Here is a 13,101-nt window from a genome sequence, read left to right as displayed (position 1 = left end):
GATAAAGTGTTGAGATTAGAAGGACGAGCTGTCAGACCAGTTCAGCCTGAATCCCCTTCCAAGGTTCTCCTTTCTGTGAATCCTTCTCTGCATGTCAGGCAGCAGCCCCCACCTTTAGCAAGCCTCCACCTCCTACACTCGCCACCCCTCCTTCCTCATCTCCACTGCACTGAAACCGATCTAGGTGCCGCATGGCCTGTGGAGCCAGCAGAACGTGATAGCCGGTCGTGCCAACACTTGCCCGTGCCACTCACTCTTGGATGCAGGAGCAGGTGATCCTGAGACTTCTTGCAAAAGAGCCTAGTTTCATCCAGAAGCATGTAAACAAGTTGTGAAATGTTCTAGCGGTTACCCCTGAAAAGCGCCTGGCCCCCTTATAGTATACCGTCGCTTGTTTGTTATCGTTAACCAGTATTGACACATTTATTCTGTTGTCAGGTGTGGGGTTGGGATTGACATCTTTTGCTCATTCCTAATCCCCTAATCCTGTCCATCTGCTTTCGTCCATGGCTCTCTTCCCATCCGTCCGTCCTTTCTTTATCCCTTTATCCCTTCATATCACTTTGCGCTCATATACATAAATGCCAATGTGATTCTGTTGTACATCGAGTAACGGAGGTCCATCCGAGTACCCTTGCCATTGGCCGGCTGTCTAGAAACCCACCTGGCCTTGATGAGGACGTGTCGGTTTACCAGCTTAGCAAGCAGAATAAGAGCACGGCCGTTCTCCTGTTACCGTCAAACAAAACACTGGGGCTCCGAGATGATGTCACTCTCCATCTTGTAGTCTTTTCAGACCAAGCCAGTCAAGATACCGAACTTGTCCTTTTCTTTGTCGCCGGGATGGTACCGTCAAGAGCCAGTGTGGTGCTTTTTATAGTAGTAAGTCCTTAAGGTCCTATTATGTAACTTTAAATTATTTTTTTAAGGTGTACTCTTCGTGTTACCAAGTGAAAGATACATACTAAAGGTACAAAAGATGTACCCATGACTGTTTAGCCGGTACCCGGTAACTCTGCGGATACCGCTGCCAATAAACCATTATTAACTTTATTCACTCCGAAAATGCTTTCGTTACCAAATGATTGGTGGATCTTTTTACGGAATAGTGATTAGAGATATCTTTATCCAATTGTGGACCAAACACTTTATTAGTATTGGATCGGATGATCCATATCTTTCGTCGATGCTGTAAGTAAGTTTTCCGGTGATGGCGTACGACGTCGACTTGACGGTTGACTGGACGTTTTAATGTACAGTTCGCTTGCTCGATGAGGATCGTTCTTTCCGTTTCAGCTCAAAGATAACGGCCATAAAGCCGTCCTCACGCATACCTTTTTAAAAGGCTTCTGCAAACATGAAATGGTGGGGTGGAATGGTCAGGGAGGGATGAATATCAGGTTTCGGAGAGTTCTTATTTTGGTATCGTATCGAAAATGGGGGGAAATAAATGGATTCGGTGCATCCTCCATGGTTCCTGGTTCAATCCTGAGCTTGGGTTAGTGTCCGTGTGAAGTTCTGCGGCTTTTCCCAGGTCTACATGCTTTCCCAGGTTTTGTTTGATGTCCTCTCACCCCCTAAAAGCATGCTGATAGGCAAATTATCTACTCTACATCGTTCCCATGTACTCCGAGATGGATTGTCTTCGTATCCAGGGTGTATTCCTATCTTGCACACAGTGTATCCAACAGAATGCTGACTAGGATAAAGACGAATGAATGAATGAATTTTCTTCTTTCGTTATTATTCACGTTGTTGCTTGAACTCATCCTTGTATTTCAGTTACTAGGTGAGGATGCACGGTGAATGTTTTGATTATTAATATAAAGATGATCATGAGTGTGTGTGTGGGGGTGTGGGGGGGGTTCTGACGTGTCTGGCCCTGATCTCAGAATAGGAGAGTGCCAAAAACATCTGACACTACTGACTGAAGTGTGCTTGCCGCCTTGGATTTAAATAAAAATATATCGCATGCACTGATTTGCATCCCTTGACAGCAAAATAGATCATTCAAAAACGGCAAAGGTAGGGTGGTGATGTTGAAGAGGTGTTGCTCAATCTCCTGGTGATCTTTGTGTGTGTGTGTGTGTGTGTGTGTGTGTGTGTGTGTGTGTGTGTGTGTGTGTGTGTGTGCATACTTTGGCAGCTATGCATTCCAGACCACTCCCAGCTCTTAGCGCTGTAAGCAAAGCTTCAGGCCTTTTGAATGGCATTCAGTGCTTCTGATGAAGGATGAAACGCACGAGTAGCGTGATCAGATGAGTCTGTGCGAGTTTGTAACGTTCAAATGTTCAAACACCCGTTCCCGTCGTCTTAGACAGACGGCGTTTCGGGTCATCGGGGCGCCGAAGGATGTGGCGCGTGAGACCGAGGACGACGGCAGGCCGAGATCACAACAGCAGTGATGGAGGGGGGTTTAGAGGAAAGGAAGGAGGAGAATGGCTCAGGCATTCCGCAGGCCTTCCCAGCCACCACACCAAACAGGAAATGCACGAGTTCTCTACTCTACCGGGAGAGAGAGAGACTTTCCATTCCTTTGTGTTGCTCGAAAACATTTAGTTGAAAATGAAAGAGGCCAGGGAGAAACGATGCAGGTATTGTCTGTGTGATATGCAGAGGTTTTTGTTTTTTTTTTCCAGCTCCAAGGGAAGTTTCAGGAATTCTTTTTTTTTTTTTTTCTTCCTCCGTGTCGCTGACTCACAGATGTGGGTGTGTATGTGTTGCAGTGTTACAACACTACAACCATCCTTTCTGAAACAAGTCTGCCAGTAGCGTATCCTTCCGAGCCTTTATCCACCCTCCTATTTCATCTTTTCATCACGCAAAACAAAAAGTAGCATGGTTCCTCCCTCATATCTCGAATTCTCTGGCCGGTGCATCCTGGCTATTCGTATTTTCTGCACCGCACTTCCCCCGTACTCGGCTGTGTTTTACTTACTACTAAGTAAAACACTACTATTTTAGCACATTGATTTCTGGATGAGAATTTAGGTCTCACATGGAAGAATGTGGATTGATCGCACAATTCCGTGCATCACGTTTATGCACGTACAAAAGGTTTACAAAAGGTACGGGCCGAGTTCATCCAGAACGACAAAGAACGGCTGCATGGAACGTCATCGTGCAGGAATGTGTCCTCATAGGACATTTTTCACCGTGCGGGACCGTATGAGACGATACGGTTGTTTTGGGTTTTTTGGTGATACTCTTAGTGCGAGCACTCCCAACTACAAAGCTGAGCTAATTACCGTGCTCCAGTCCTGTAAAAATCTAGGTTTATATCTCAGTACGGTGTTCCATCTCCTCCGCTGACCCTAGCACCACTTTCCCAACCATCACCATCCTTGAAACAGGAGGTAGCATGACGGGTCGGACCAATGACGTTACTCGGTATGCATCCCCAAGAGTGGGTAGCTTCCATCACGGTCCGCTGAAGGCGGGTTTTCAAGAGGACCAGGGATCCGTTCTGTGCCAGACTCGAAAACGGGTTTGACACGTCACTGAACCTATCAAACATTCGAGACAGGTGGTTCCAAGTATGGGGGGAAAAAAAATCGCATGTAACCCATTTGGAAATGTTTTCGTGGACGATTTGTTAGTCGTATGGTCGTGGAGTCACGGCCTGTGCGGCAACGTGCGTTTATGTTGAGTAATGGATAAGGGTGGGGCAGCAGCGCATGTTAAAAAATAGACATGTAGTAGTGGCTTTGAATGTTTCTTTTCTTTTATTCTAAATCGAGGATGATTGTTGGTGGGGAGGGGACTCGGAGATAATCATAGCCTTCGGTAGCATGTGCACACAGGAGCAGAGAGAGCGAGAGAGAGCAGAAGCAGTAGCAGCAGTCTTCTCTCGACTTCTCTCTAAGCCACTTCCTGCTTTTGACTCTCAGCCCAACCCCCCTGCTGTTCCTCTCTCCAGCCTGTGAGCCGATTTCACTCAGCGAGACGCACACGGCCCGGCCCCTACATGTATTTGCGTCTCCTACATCTCCTTTCCTGTCTATCCTCCAGTCGTCTCTCACGTGACCATCTCTCTTACTGTCACGCTCTTCCTCAGCCACTATTTTTCTGTCTCGCGCTCTCTCTCTCTCTCTCTCTCTCTCTGCCTCTGTCTCTTTAATTCTGTCTCTTTCCTCCGCTCTGTTCTTAGGAGTGCTTCATCTCTCGAACGTCTCTCTTTCTCAGTGGCCCCACCCTCCTCTCTCTGGGATGGGCCCCCCTCTTTCCCTCAGTCTGGCTGTTAGTATCAGTCTCCTGCAGCTGCTGCAGTCCTTTTGCGTTGACTGTTTTTCGTTTTAGACAACATGGTGCGGGCTGTTGATCGAAGGCTGCTCGAGTTGCTTTGATGCAACACGTTGTTCTTTTTTTTTTTTTTTTTCCATGTGCAGTGCATTTTACGACTTCCTCAAATCTCAGAAAAGAAACCAGCAAACTCGAGATGAGGGGCAGCAATTCAAAGAAGTAGAGCTGACACACACAAAAAACGTAGCATATTGCTTCATTTATAATGCTCGATCTGCCGTGCTTAAGGCCTTGGATTGATTGATTTTTATTTATTTATGTTTATGTGCATGGTTTCTAGTGCTGTGATGTAGCTCAGCCCAAGAGACTAATCTGTTCAACTCCACAACAAGACAATCTTGGGAAAATTATACACAAATAAGCACTAAATATCCGTCTTAGTGAGTCAAAACGCTTCAGCTGTGCAGTTTGGTGATTTGTCCAGGATAATAAAAAGTCACGTCTAAATCTTGTGTAACTATTCCACGTTATCTTTTTAAAGAGAAGTGAGTGCTGATCATTCAGTTGAATAAGATAAGTCAATTCCCACTCTATCAATTTGTGTATATATATATATATATATATATATATATATATATATATATATATATATATATATATATAATATATGTGTATATTATGATTGAGACACATGCAGCAATCTAAGGGGTCCAAGCACACTTTGCAGATATGGCCTAATTTACATGTGCTGCCATAGTGGCTCCTATTTATTTATATCTATTAGCTCTGGGAGATGTAACGGGATATCAGCAACGGCAAGTAAACGGCACTAATTCTTGAACGATGATTGCCTATCCTTATACGACGTGATCTAGATATTCCTAAACAAATAATATTGACATTTTATGTACTTGTAGTACAGATCGGAAAAGTAACAGCAGCTATCCATCCATCTATCTCTCTCTGTATCTGTGTATTTGTCGATTTGAACAGCGAAGGCAACAAGCAGCTTAAGTAAATTTCCATCCATCCATCCATCTTCTACCGCATACTCCTTTTCAGGGTCACGGGGAAACCTGGAGCCTATCCCAGGGAGCATCGGGCACAAGGCGGGGTACACCCTGGACAGGGTGCCAGTCCGTCGCAGGGCTTAAGTAAATTCGCCGTGAAGTAATTGTATACAAGAAAAATAATAAGAAGATGTAGGCCATGTTGTAAAAGCATATGTTTGTTATAAAATTCCGTACTAAATGTAGTAGCCCTGCTTTAAAGTTACACCTGGGGGTGGGTGGAGAGGCACAAAGCTGAGAGGGCGGGGCAATGTAAACGAATATTGTCCGTGTTCAATGTTTTGGAAAAGGATAGGGCCTGTGTAATTATTTTTAGATATCTTTGGTGCACATATTTTTTTAATATATATATTAAGGTGTCTATTTTATTGCCGTATCCGGCCAACAATGTCTCCATAACAATTTCTTTCTTTATTTTATTTGCTTACAAGCGCAAACTATCTGGTACTGGCTTGAACATAAATTGAAGGAAAAACTGTAGTTGTTTGCTACAAAAGGGCAGGATCCAATATTTTGTTTTTGATAAAATTTTTGTGTGTTTTTTTTGTTTGTTTGTTTGTTTGTTTATTTTGGGGGTTTTTTGCATCAGGAATAAATTCAAAATTCACATAAAGCAATAAATCGTATTACTCGAACTCCCCACATTGCTACTTCAACAATAGGTTGTCTTTCCTACCCTCTTATCTCCCCCCCCCCCACCCCTGGGGTTCTTTCTGGCACTATTCCAGTTTCAAAACTAACATCGCTACCAATTTGCCAATAATAAAGTCGTGGAGCAGGTTCTGCGTATAGCTGAAATCCACACTGCATTCCTCCTTCTGTGTTGCTCAGTGGTTGCTCAGTCTAGTAGCCACATATTGCTGTTTGGTAATACGAACACGAACACACACACACACACACACACACGTATGGCATGTGCTATAAGAGGAAGTTGAGAGATAAAACCCTTCCTGAGGTGTGCGGCTGCTCAGCTGAGCAGGCGCCTCTTGGGGGATCTCCTGATGTTTGCTGATGCTTGTGTCTTTCCGAGCATCACCCCGTCACTCTGCAGCGTGTTAGAACGACCCCGCGAACGATTAGCAAAACAGCCCGATTATATATAAACCTATACATAGATTACATATAAACTTGTACAATTCTAGATAAACCTCGACATACTTTGGCCTTACGTTGACGCGGTTGTAAACCGTGCCAAGCTCGACACCGCTCTAACCATCAGAAGGGATGTGAAGTGTTCATCCGGAAGAGTTATAAAGAAATGTTAATGCACTTGTAAGTCATTTGTTCGGCCGGATGTCAGAATCGACTCGGTTGTCGTGCCAGATTTTGCCCGCACACTTCAGACATCAATTCTTGTATCTCGGGGAACTGTACATCGCTCTGTTACTCTCGTTTGTACCCTTCCAACTGTAATCCCACTATCCGGTGTCGAGGAAGGACGCTTCCGATTTTTCAGGCTCAAGGTTGCTTCGTAAAAGTTCTTTTTTTTTCTTTTCTTTTCTCTGAGAACTTCTCAGGTGTTCTCAAAATTTGCATTCTGGCCATTCTGACTGTTTTCATACGGATTTTAATTTATTTATTTCTTTTAAATGCATGTAAAACAAATGTAATTAAATTCAAATCGTAGTACTCAAATCGTATGTATTCGGTAATGATTTAATTTACTGTATGTATAAACTTAACAAGCGCTTTCTCTTTAAAACTAGATTTAAAACTCATTTTTGTTTCAATTCACATGCTTTTTCGTCCTTTTTTGTTTTTTTTTTTAAATAAAAGATTTTTTTTTGTTTCTCTGATTCTTTGGTACGACTATCGGACGTGTTTAATGATATAAATAATAAATTTATAAATCGGCTTTAAATGTATATCGAGTCGAAGCCCCTATCACTTAGACTCAGTTTTTACTTCGTATACATCATCAAATCCATTTTAAATGAGAAAAATATTATATTGGGGGCGGGCGCTCTGTATGAAGCTCTAGATGAAACATTCAAAGGTTTACCAGGCAGGTCATCACCTGCTGTAAAATAATGGGCGCCTTTACTTTTTCCAACTCAGGAGACTGCTTTCTTCTTGTTTTTAAATCTGCTCTTTCCTCACACGCTATCGAATGATCTTCCAAATAAACACTGCTCTTCGGTTTTTATTGTCTGTAGATGATGTGATCGGCGGTATATTTTTGTTTTGTTCTTCTCAGCCATGGAGAGTGCCTTACCTGAGAAGAGGTGTGATGAAGATGGCAAAGCCTCTCGGCAGCAAGAGGAGCTTTCCGCACCGATGGAAGGTACGACGTCACGGTGATTTTAAATACGACGTAGCACTTCATTAAACCGTTCTGACCGCTAACGTTCGTGACTTTACAGAGAAGTCGCAGGGTGAACCGGAGCATGCGGGAGTGCCGGGGAAGGAGAACGGAACTGAGGAAGAGCGAGAGAAGGAAGGAGCTGAGCAGGAGGACGAGGAAGATGGAGAGTCCTGTGCCAACTCTACAACACATACCGAATCGAACACCGGCCATATGAATGGGGACGCGGACACGGCTGCCTCGAACGCGTCCCCTAAAACCCCCGGCAGATCTCCCTCTGCTAATCGCACCGGCAGGAGGAACCAGGTACGTCAGGGTTTTTTTATACAACTCTTGTAGGTAAATCTGTCACGTCTTCAAAATGCATGCACTAATGCACTTCACTCTTATTCTGAGCTTACACTCGCAAGCAGCAATGCAACAGGTAATTATTTACTTCAATTAAAACTGTGGTCTCCTCTTTTTCTGGGTTTTATTACAAATTAAACAATAGATTTAAAAAAAAAACAAAAAAACTTTATTTGTATAAATGGCATATTTGGATGACGTACCCAGAAGACACAAAATTGGATTGCATGTTTATTTAAATTTTTTTTATTTTTAAAAAATATTTTATTTTATTATTTATAAATATTATTATTTATTATTATTATTATTATTATTTTATTTATTTATTTTACTTTTTTACTACAATTTTTGGATAATTTTTGTTTAACCTACTAATTTACATTTTGTTGTTTTAATTTTTAAAAATGTATTTATTTTTTGTCTTTCATTTTTAACAGTTTCGTGAAATGTATTAAATTGTTTATTTATTGTCTTTCATTTCAGACACTTTTGTTTGAACTTTGTTTGTTAGTTTAATGTCTTGTTTGAACTTTGTTAGTTTAATGTCTTTCGTTTCAGACGCTTTTGTTTGAACTTTGTTTTTGTTAGTTTAATGTCTTTTGTTTGAACTTTGTTAGTTTAATGTCTTTCGTTTCAGACGCTTTTGTTTGAACTTTGTTTGTTAGTTTAATGTCTTGTTTGAACTTTTAGTTTATTGTCTTTTGTTTCAGAGACGTTTGTTTGAAATTTCTTTGTTTATTGTGTTTGTTTCAGACACTTTTGTTTGAACTTTCTTTATTTGTTTGTTAGTTTATTGTCTTTCGTTTCAGACACTTTTGTTTGGTGAGCTTCATTTATTTGTCTGTTTGTATGTTCAAATCGGTGCATTCATCAGCCTTGTACAAAAACTGAAGTGTGTCAGCCCAAGTTTGTTCCTGACGTCACTAAAGGAGCTGATGATATTTTTACAGTTGTATGCAAAAGTTTGAGCACCCCTGGCCATATCCCATATTTAGTTGAGTTTTGAGGTGAAAAGGAGAAAACACAACCTGTGCAGCAACCAATGAAGAAAAAAATCCCCATCACATTTTCTGCACATTTTAATGCATGCTTACTTCATATTTGGTAAAAAAAAGACCCTAAAGTAGTCATTCTTCTCTTTATACTTCAAAAATCAACAACATCTGCAATGTGGCGTAACGTCCTCGCCTGAAGCACGGTAAACAAATGATTAGTAAAGAACACATTCAGTAAGAGATAATGAACCATCGTACAGTGGCCCACGTGTTTTCTGGACATTAAATCACCCCAGAGGTGCTGCTGAGGGCAGGAGTTTACGCGACTGAAACGAATGGCAGCAAATGGTGCTCTCTCAATCCCCTCTTTGTCAGCGACCGTGCACGTCTTACGCCTCCAATTAAAACGCTGAAACGCTCCTCTGTGCAGGAAAAAAACAGGTGTTTCAACCCCCTCCAGCCGTCATTCAGCAGCGCCGAGTGTGTTTCCATGCGTTTAGCTGCCTGTCCCACATGTTCTTGATGCTCGCTGCCAGCTGGAGCTGCTGCCTTCCTCGGGACACATGCAGAGGCCACTTGTGGTGCGCGCGTCCTTCCATAAGGACCCGAAGAACACAGCGGCTTTATCAGTACGGTCCTCTCGGCCTCGCTCTGCCTGCACCCCGGCTGTGTTACACCTCTCAGATTTCACACCAGGAGTTGCGCTTTCTCTCAGCACTTGGCTTTAAGAGGAATGTTGTTTAAGACTCATTCTGAAGTTATGTGAAAATTGAAAGTCATTTTAAGGCCAGGATTTAGACTATTTTGAGTTTGTCCATCATCGGATGTGGCCAATAAGACGACAGTATTTGTCACAGTATGGGGTTTTTTTTATTTATTTATTTTTTTAACCATATTATCAGCATCACAAAAAACATCAACAATTAATTGTATATTTCAATAAAAAAAAAAGTATTAGACCTTCTAAACAAAAAGCACCACTATTAAATTAAAAGTATATAGTAAGGTTATATTCTTTAAAAAAACGACAGATTATACTTTTTATCCGTTTATAGTGCTGCAAAACAAGTTAGTTGCTGTTCTCCTTTACATTATAGTAGCTTTAATAAAAAAAAATCTAATAAAAAAACGCAGTTCATCACGTTACCAAGAAAGCACAAAGCGTAAACTCGTCTGTCCCGAAGACTTTCCTATGGAGTAAAACGTTCTTCAAGAATTCAGCAGCACTGTGGTATAAATTGAACGATTGGAGATGAGACGATTGTGGCAACGCTGTATTTTAAACGGTTCTTTTACTCCTGTTCGTTTTTTAAATACCGAATTGAAAGCAGCATTGTATTCACAGCCTTTTAAATGCGGCACTTCTCGTTTAAAAAAAAAAAAGGGGGGGGGGGCTGTGAAAATAAATAAATAAATAAAATTTCAGCTGTCGTAATGGTTTCGCCGCATCACGCGTGATTTATGCCGAGAAATCTCGAGCTGTTTTAGAATCTCGTGAAAATTCTGACTATATCCTGTAAACGTTGTGTGTGTGTGTGTGTAATAGTCGTACGTTCGATTCCACTTGAAGATCTAGACAGATGTGTAACGCGCCGGTTGTTCAGATGTCGTCATTCAAGTGGTTTTTAGCTCAGAATGGTGTAATAAGACGCTCGTTTCCAGTCTCATGTCTGCACTTCACAGGCCTCTGTCAGTCTGAGGCTTGTGCAAGAGCAGGGCTCGAGTGTACCAGATTGTCGTTGTGGCCGAGTGCTCTGACTGAGATGGCTTTCCTCTGTGTTACAGGAAGTGAAAGATCGCTCGACCTTCATCTGCCCCCTGTGTGATAAGAACTGCCAGACGCAGCATCATCTCACTATGCATATACGACAGGTACGGAATCAATTATTTACATTGTATCCCAGAAATCATCAAACAAACTTGGAGGACAAAGTATCGGTGTTAAAAAAAAAAACGAGCCGAGACGAGGAGATTTCCGACACGTTGAAGTGAAAATGTTCCGTCGCAGTACGACTGAAACGAACACCGCTTGTCTGTTTTGGGGATGTTCACCACTTTAACTCTGCACGCGTCCTGTCAAGTCGCGTCCAAAGGGTTACAGCACAGCTAAAGAACCTCCTCGTGAGAGTTAAAGTTGCACTAATCGTTATTTCATCTGTACTACTGAGAATAATCAATCTAATCTAGATAGCAAGCTAGGATAGTTCGTTCAGCGATACTAGCAAGGACTGGGCAGAACATTACGATCATCACATGAGCCGTTTTTTTTTGTTTGTTTGTTTGTTTGTTTTTGTTTTCCATATCTGGCTAACGTGTCTTTCTTTGTGTCCTGGCTCATCCTTAGCATAATACAGAGATCGGGGGGAACGACCACTCGTGCAGCATCTGTGGAAAGGCGTTGAGCTCGGCTAGTTCTCTGGATCGCCACATGCTGGTCCACAGCGGAGAGAGACCCTACAAGTGCTCGGTGTGTGGTCAGACTTTCACCACCAACGGAAACATGCACAGGTACCAAAGGCTAAACCTTAGATCTTTTGGATTTTTAGAATCCAAAGGTGTCATCTTGCTTGGAAAAATTCACAGTGGAGATTTTGGTCTGTTTATCAGAATTGCTTCTTGCTCAGCTCCAGCAATAGGTGTATTTATATTGAGATCACATGACGCGTTCATCGCACCCAGACAGACTCATTATGTGACTTCTAATGGCACCTGGAACTAATTTATGGGGTTTCTCATCAAGCTTTTCTCTTTATTTATTTGTAAATAATTTTGCAAACTATATTGATTTTCTCTTCAATCCAATATTATGGGGTGTCAATTTATTTTAGACCGATATTACAATATATAATCCATTTAGACAGTTCGAGATGATCCATTTCAGTTCGAGATTACTTATCCATGGCACTGTAATAGACGATATCATCAAAAACACATTTCTGAAAAGGCTCCGTTACAAGAACACTATATTAAAAACACGTCATAATAGTTTGCCTCGATGTTTCTCGGAAATCGTTCCCAGTCATACAAAAACGAACGTTGGGAATACGTGCTAGCCGTCGACGTGCTAGCCGTTAAACCGTCGCGGATGCAATTCTCATGAGTGAACGTGGCCAACACGTTTAATTAGCTTGCGTACAGCTTCTAAACAGTAGAAAATCTAAACGTGTCCGTCAGATTTGCTGCTAAATTAGAAGTAAAAGACTAATTGCTAATGCTAATACTAACTAGCTACAACGTTACAAATGCTACCTGTCAGGTCATGCTACTTTAGCTAGCTTTAATATAGTCACAGGAAGGATTTTTCCAACATCAAAAATCTCCCTTTTATCAAAACTGCCAAGAAAATAAGACCTCTAGCTATAAGACACTGAAATTCTTGAGCACTGTTTGGTGTTATGGATTGCTGCTTCAGAATGGCCGAAGTCCGATAAATGCAACCTTCCAAATTATACAGAGTGGTGGATGCATATTTTTTTTTGTCCAGATCATAATATTACGTGTGGTGTATATATTACAGAATGTTTCTAGAATGTCTTGGTAGTGTTTGGTCCCACTTTTTTTTAAAATTAATATTAGAAACAAAGCTAGCTAACCAGTTTGCTAAAAGGCATTAGTTGCACAAATTTTAAATAAATAAATAAATAAATAGATCAGGACTGTGGTTATTTTTTTCACTTTTTTACGCCTTAATTGAATATATAGGTAAAACATGCTGCTTTTTTTCCCCCCATCTACAGAGTAGAAGCACTTAGCGTTAGCTCTTTTCACTTTTGCTCTTTGCATGAGAAAAACAGACGTGATGCACAGCAACACGTTGACATCATTGAAAGTGTCAGAGAATGAGCTGGTAAATATAACCGCTAAGCAAAACAAAAAAAAAAGAACCCCCCCCCCCAACTAATTCACACAGATGAACTCATGCTAACGGTTGTAAAGTATCGTGAGCATGTGTTGGCCAAACTGTCGCTTCTATAATGAGGTGTTAGAGGAGCAAAAGGTCTCTGTGATGTCTCTGCTGATGTGCGAACTCCATTTAGTTCTTCGGCTGTGTGTTGCATCAGGGCCTTAAGATAGAGATGTATGCACAAGCTTCTGTGTCTGTGTGTGAGAGATAATTCTGTTTGCACGCTGCACTTCAGTG

General features: G+C 41.6%; 1 protein-coding gene across 4 annotated transcripts in view; it reads left to right on the top strand.

The window, feature by feature from the left end:
- The window catches only part of rreb1b (ras responsive element binding protein 1b), a 39,386-nt gene that overhangs the window by 18,409 nt on the left and 7,876 nt on the right, over positions 1–13,101 (top strand). For 3 of the 4 annotated variants that reach the window (XM_053651187.1, XM_053651191.1, XM_053651188.1), the window contains exons 2-5: positions 7,510–7,596; positions 7,676–7,923; positions 10,746–10,832; positions 11,305–11,468. In XM_053651187.1, the coding sequence (XP_053507162.1) occupies positions 7,512–7,596; positions 7,676–7,923; positions 10,746–10,832; positions 11,305–11,468 (584 nt within the window). In that variant the 5' untranslated portion in view covers positions 7,510–7,511. Of the gene's footprint in view, positions 1–6,546; positions 7,597–7,675; positions 7,924–10,745; positions 10,833–11,304; positions 11,469–13,101 lie in introns of those variants that run through there. The other variant, XM_053651190.1, reaches the window with a different exon arrangement.

The sequence above is a fragment of the Ictalurus furcatus genome, chromosome 20 (assembly GCF_023375685.1).
Source record: "Ictalurus furcatus strain D&B chromosome 20, Billie_1.0, whole genome shotgun sequence".
NCBI lineage: Eukaryota > Metazoa > Chordata > Actinopteri > Siluriformes > Ictaluridae > Ictalurus > Ictalurus furcatus.
Note: the sequence above shows the minus strand (reverse complement) of the source record. Positions and strands in the feature narration are given on the sequence as shown.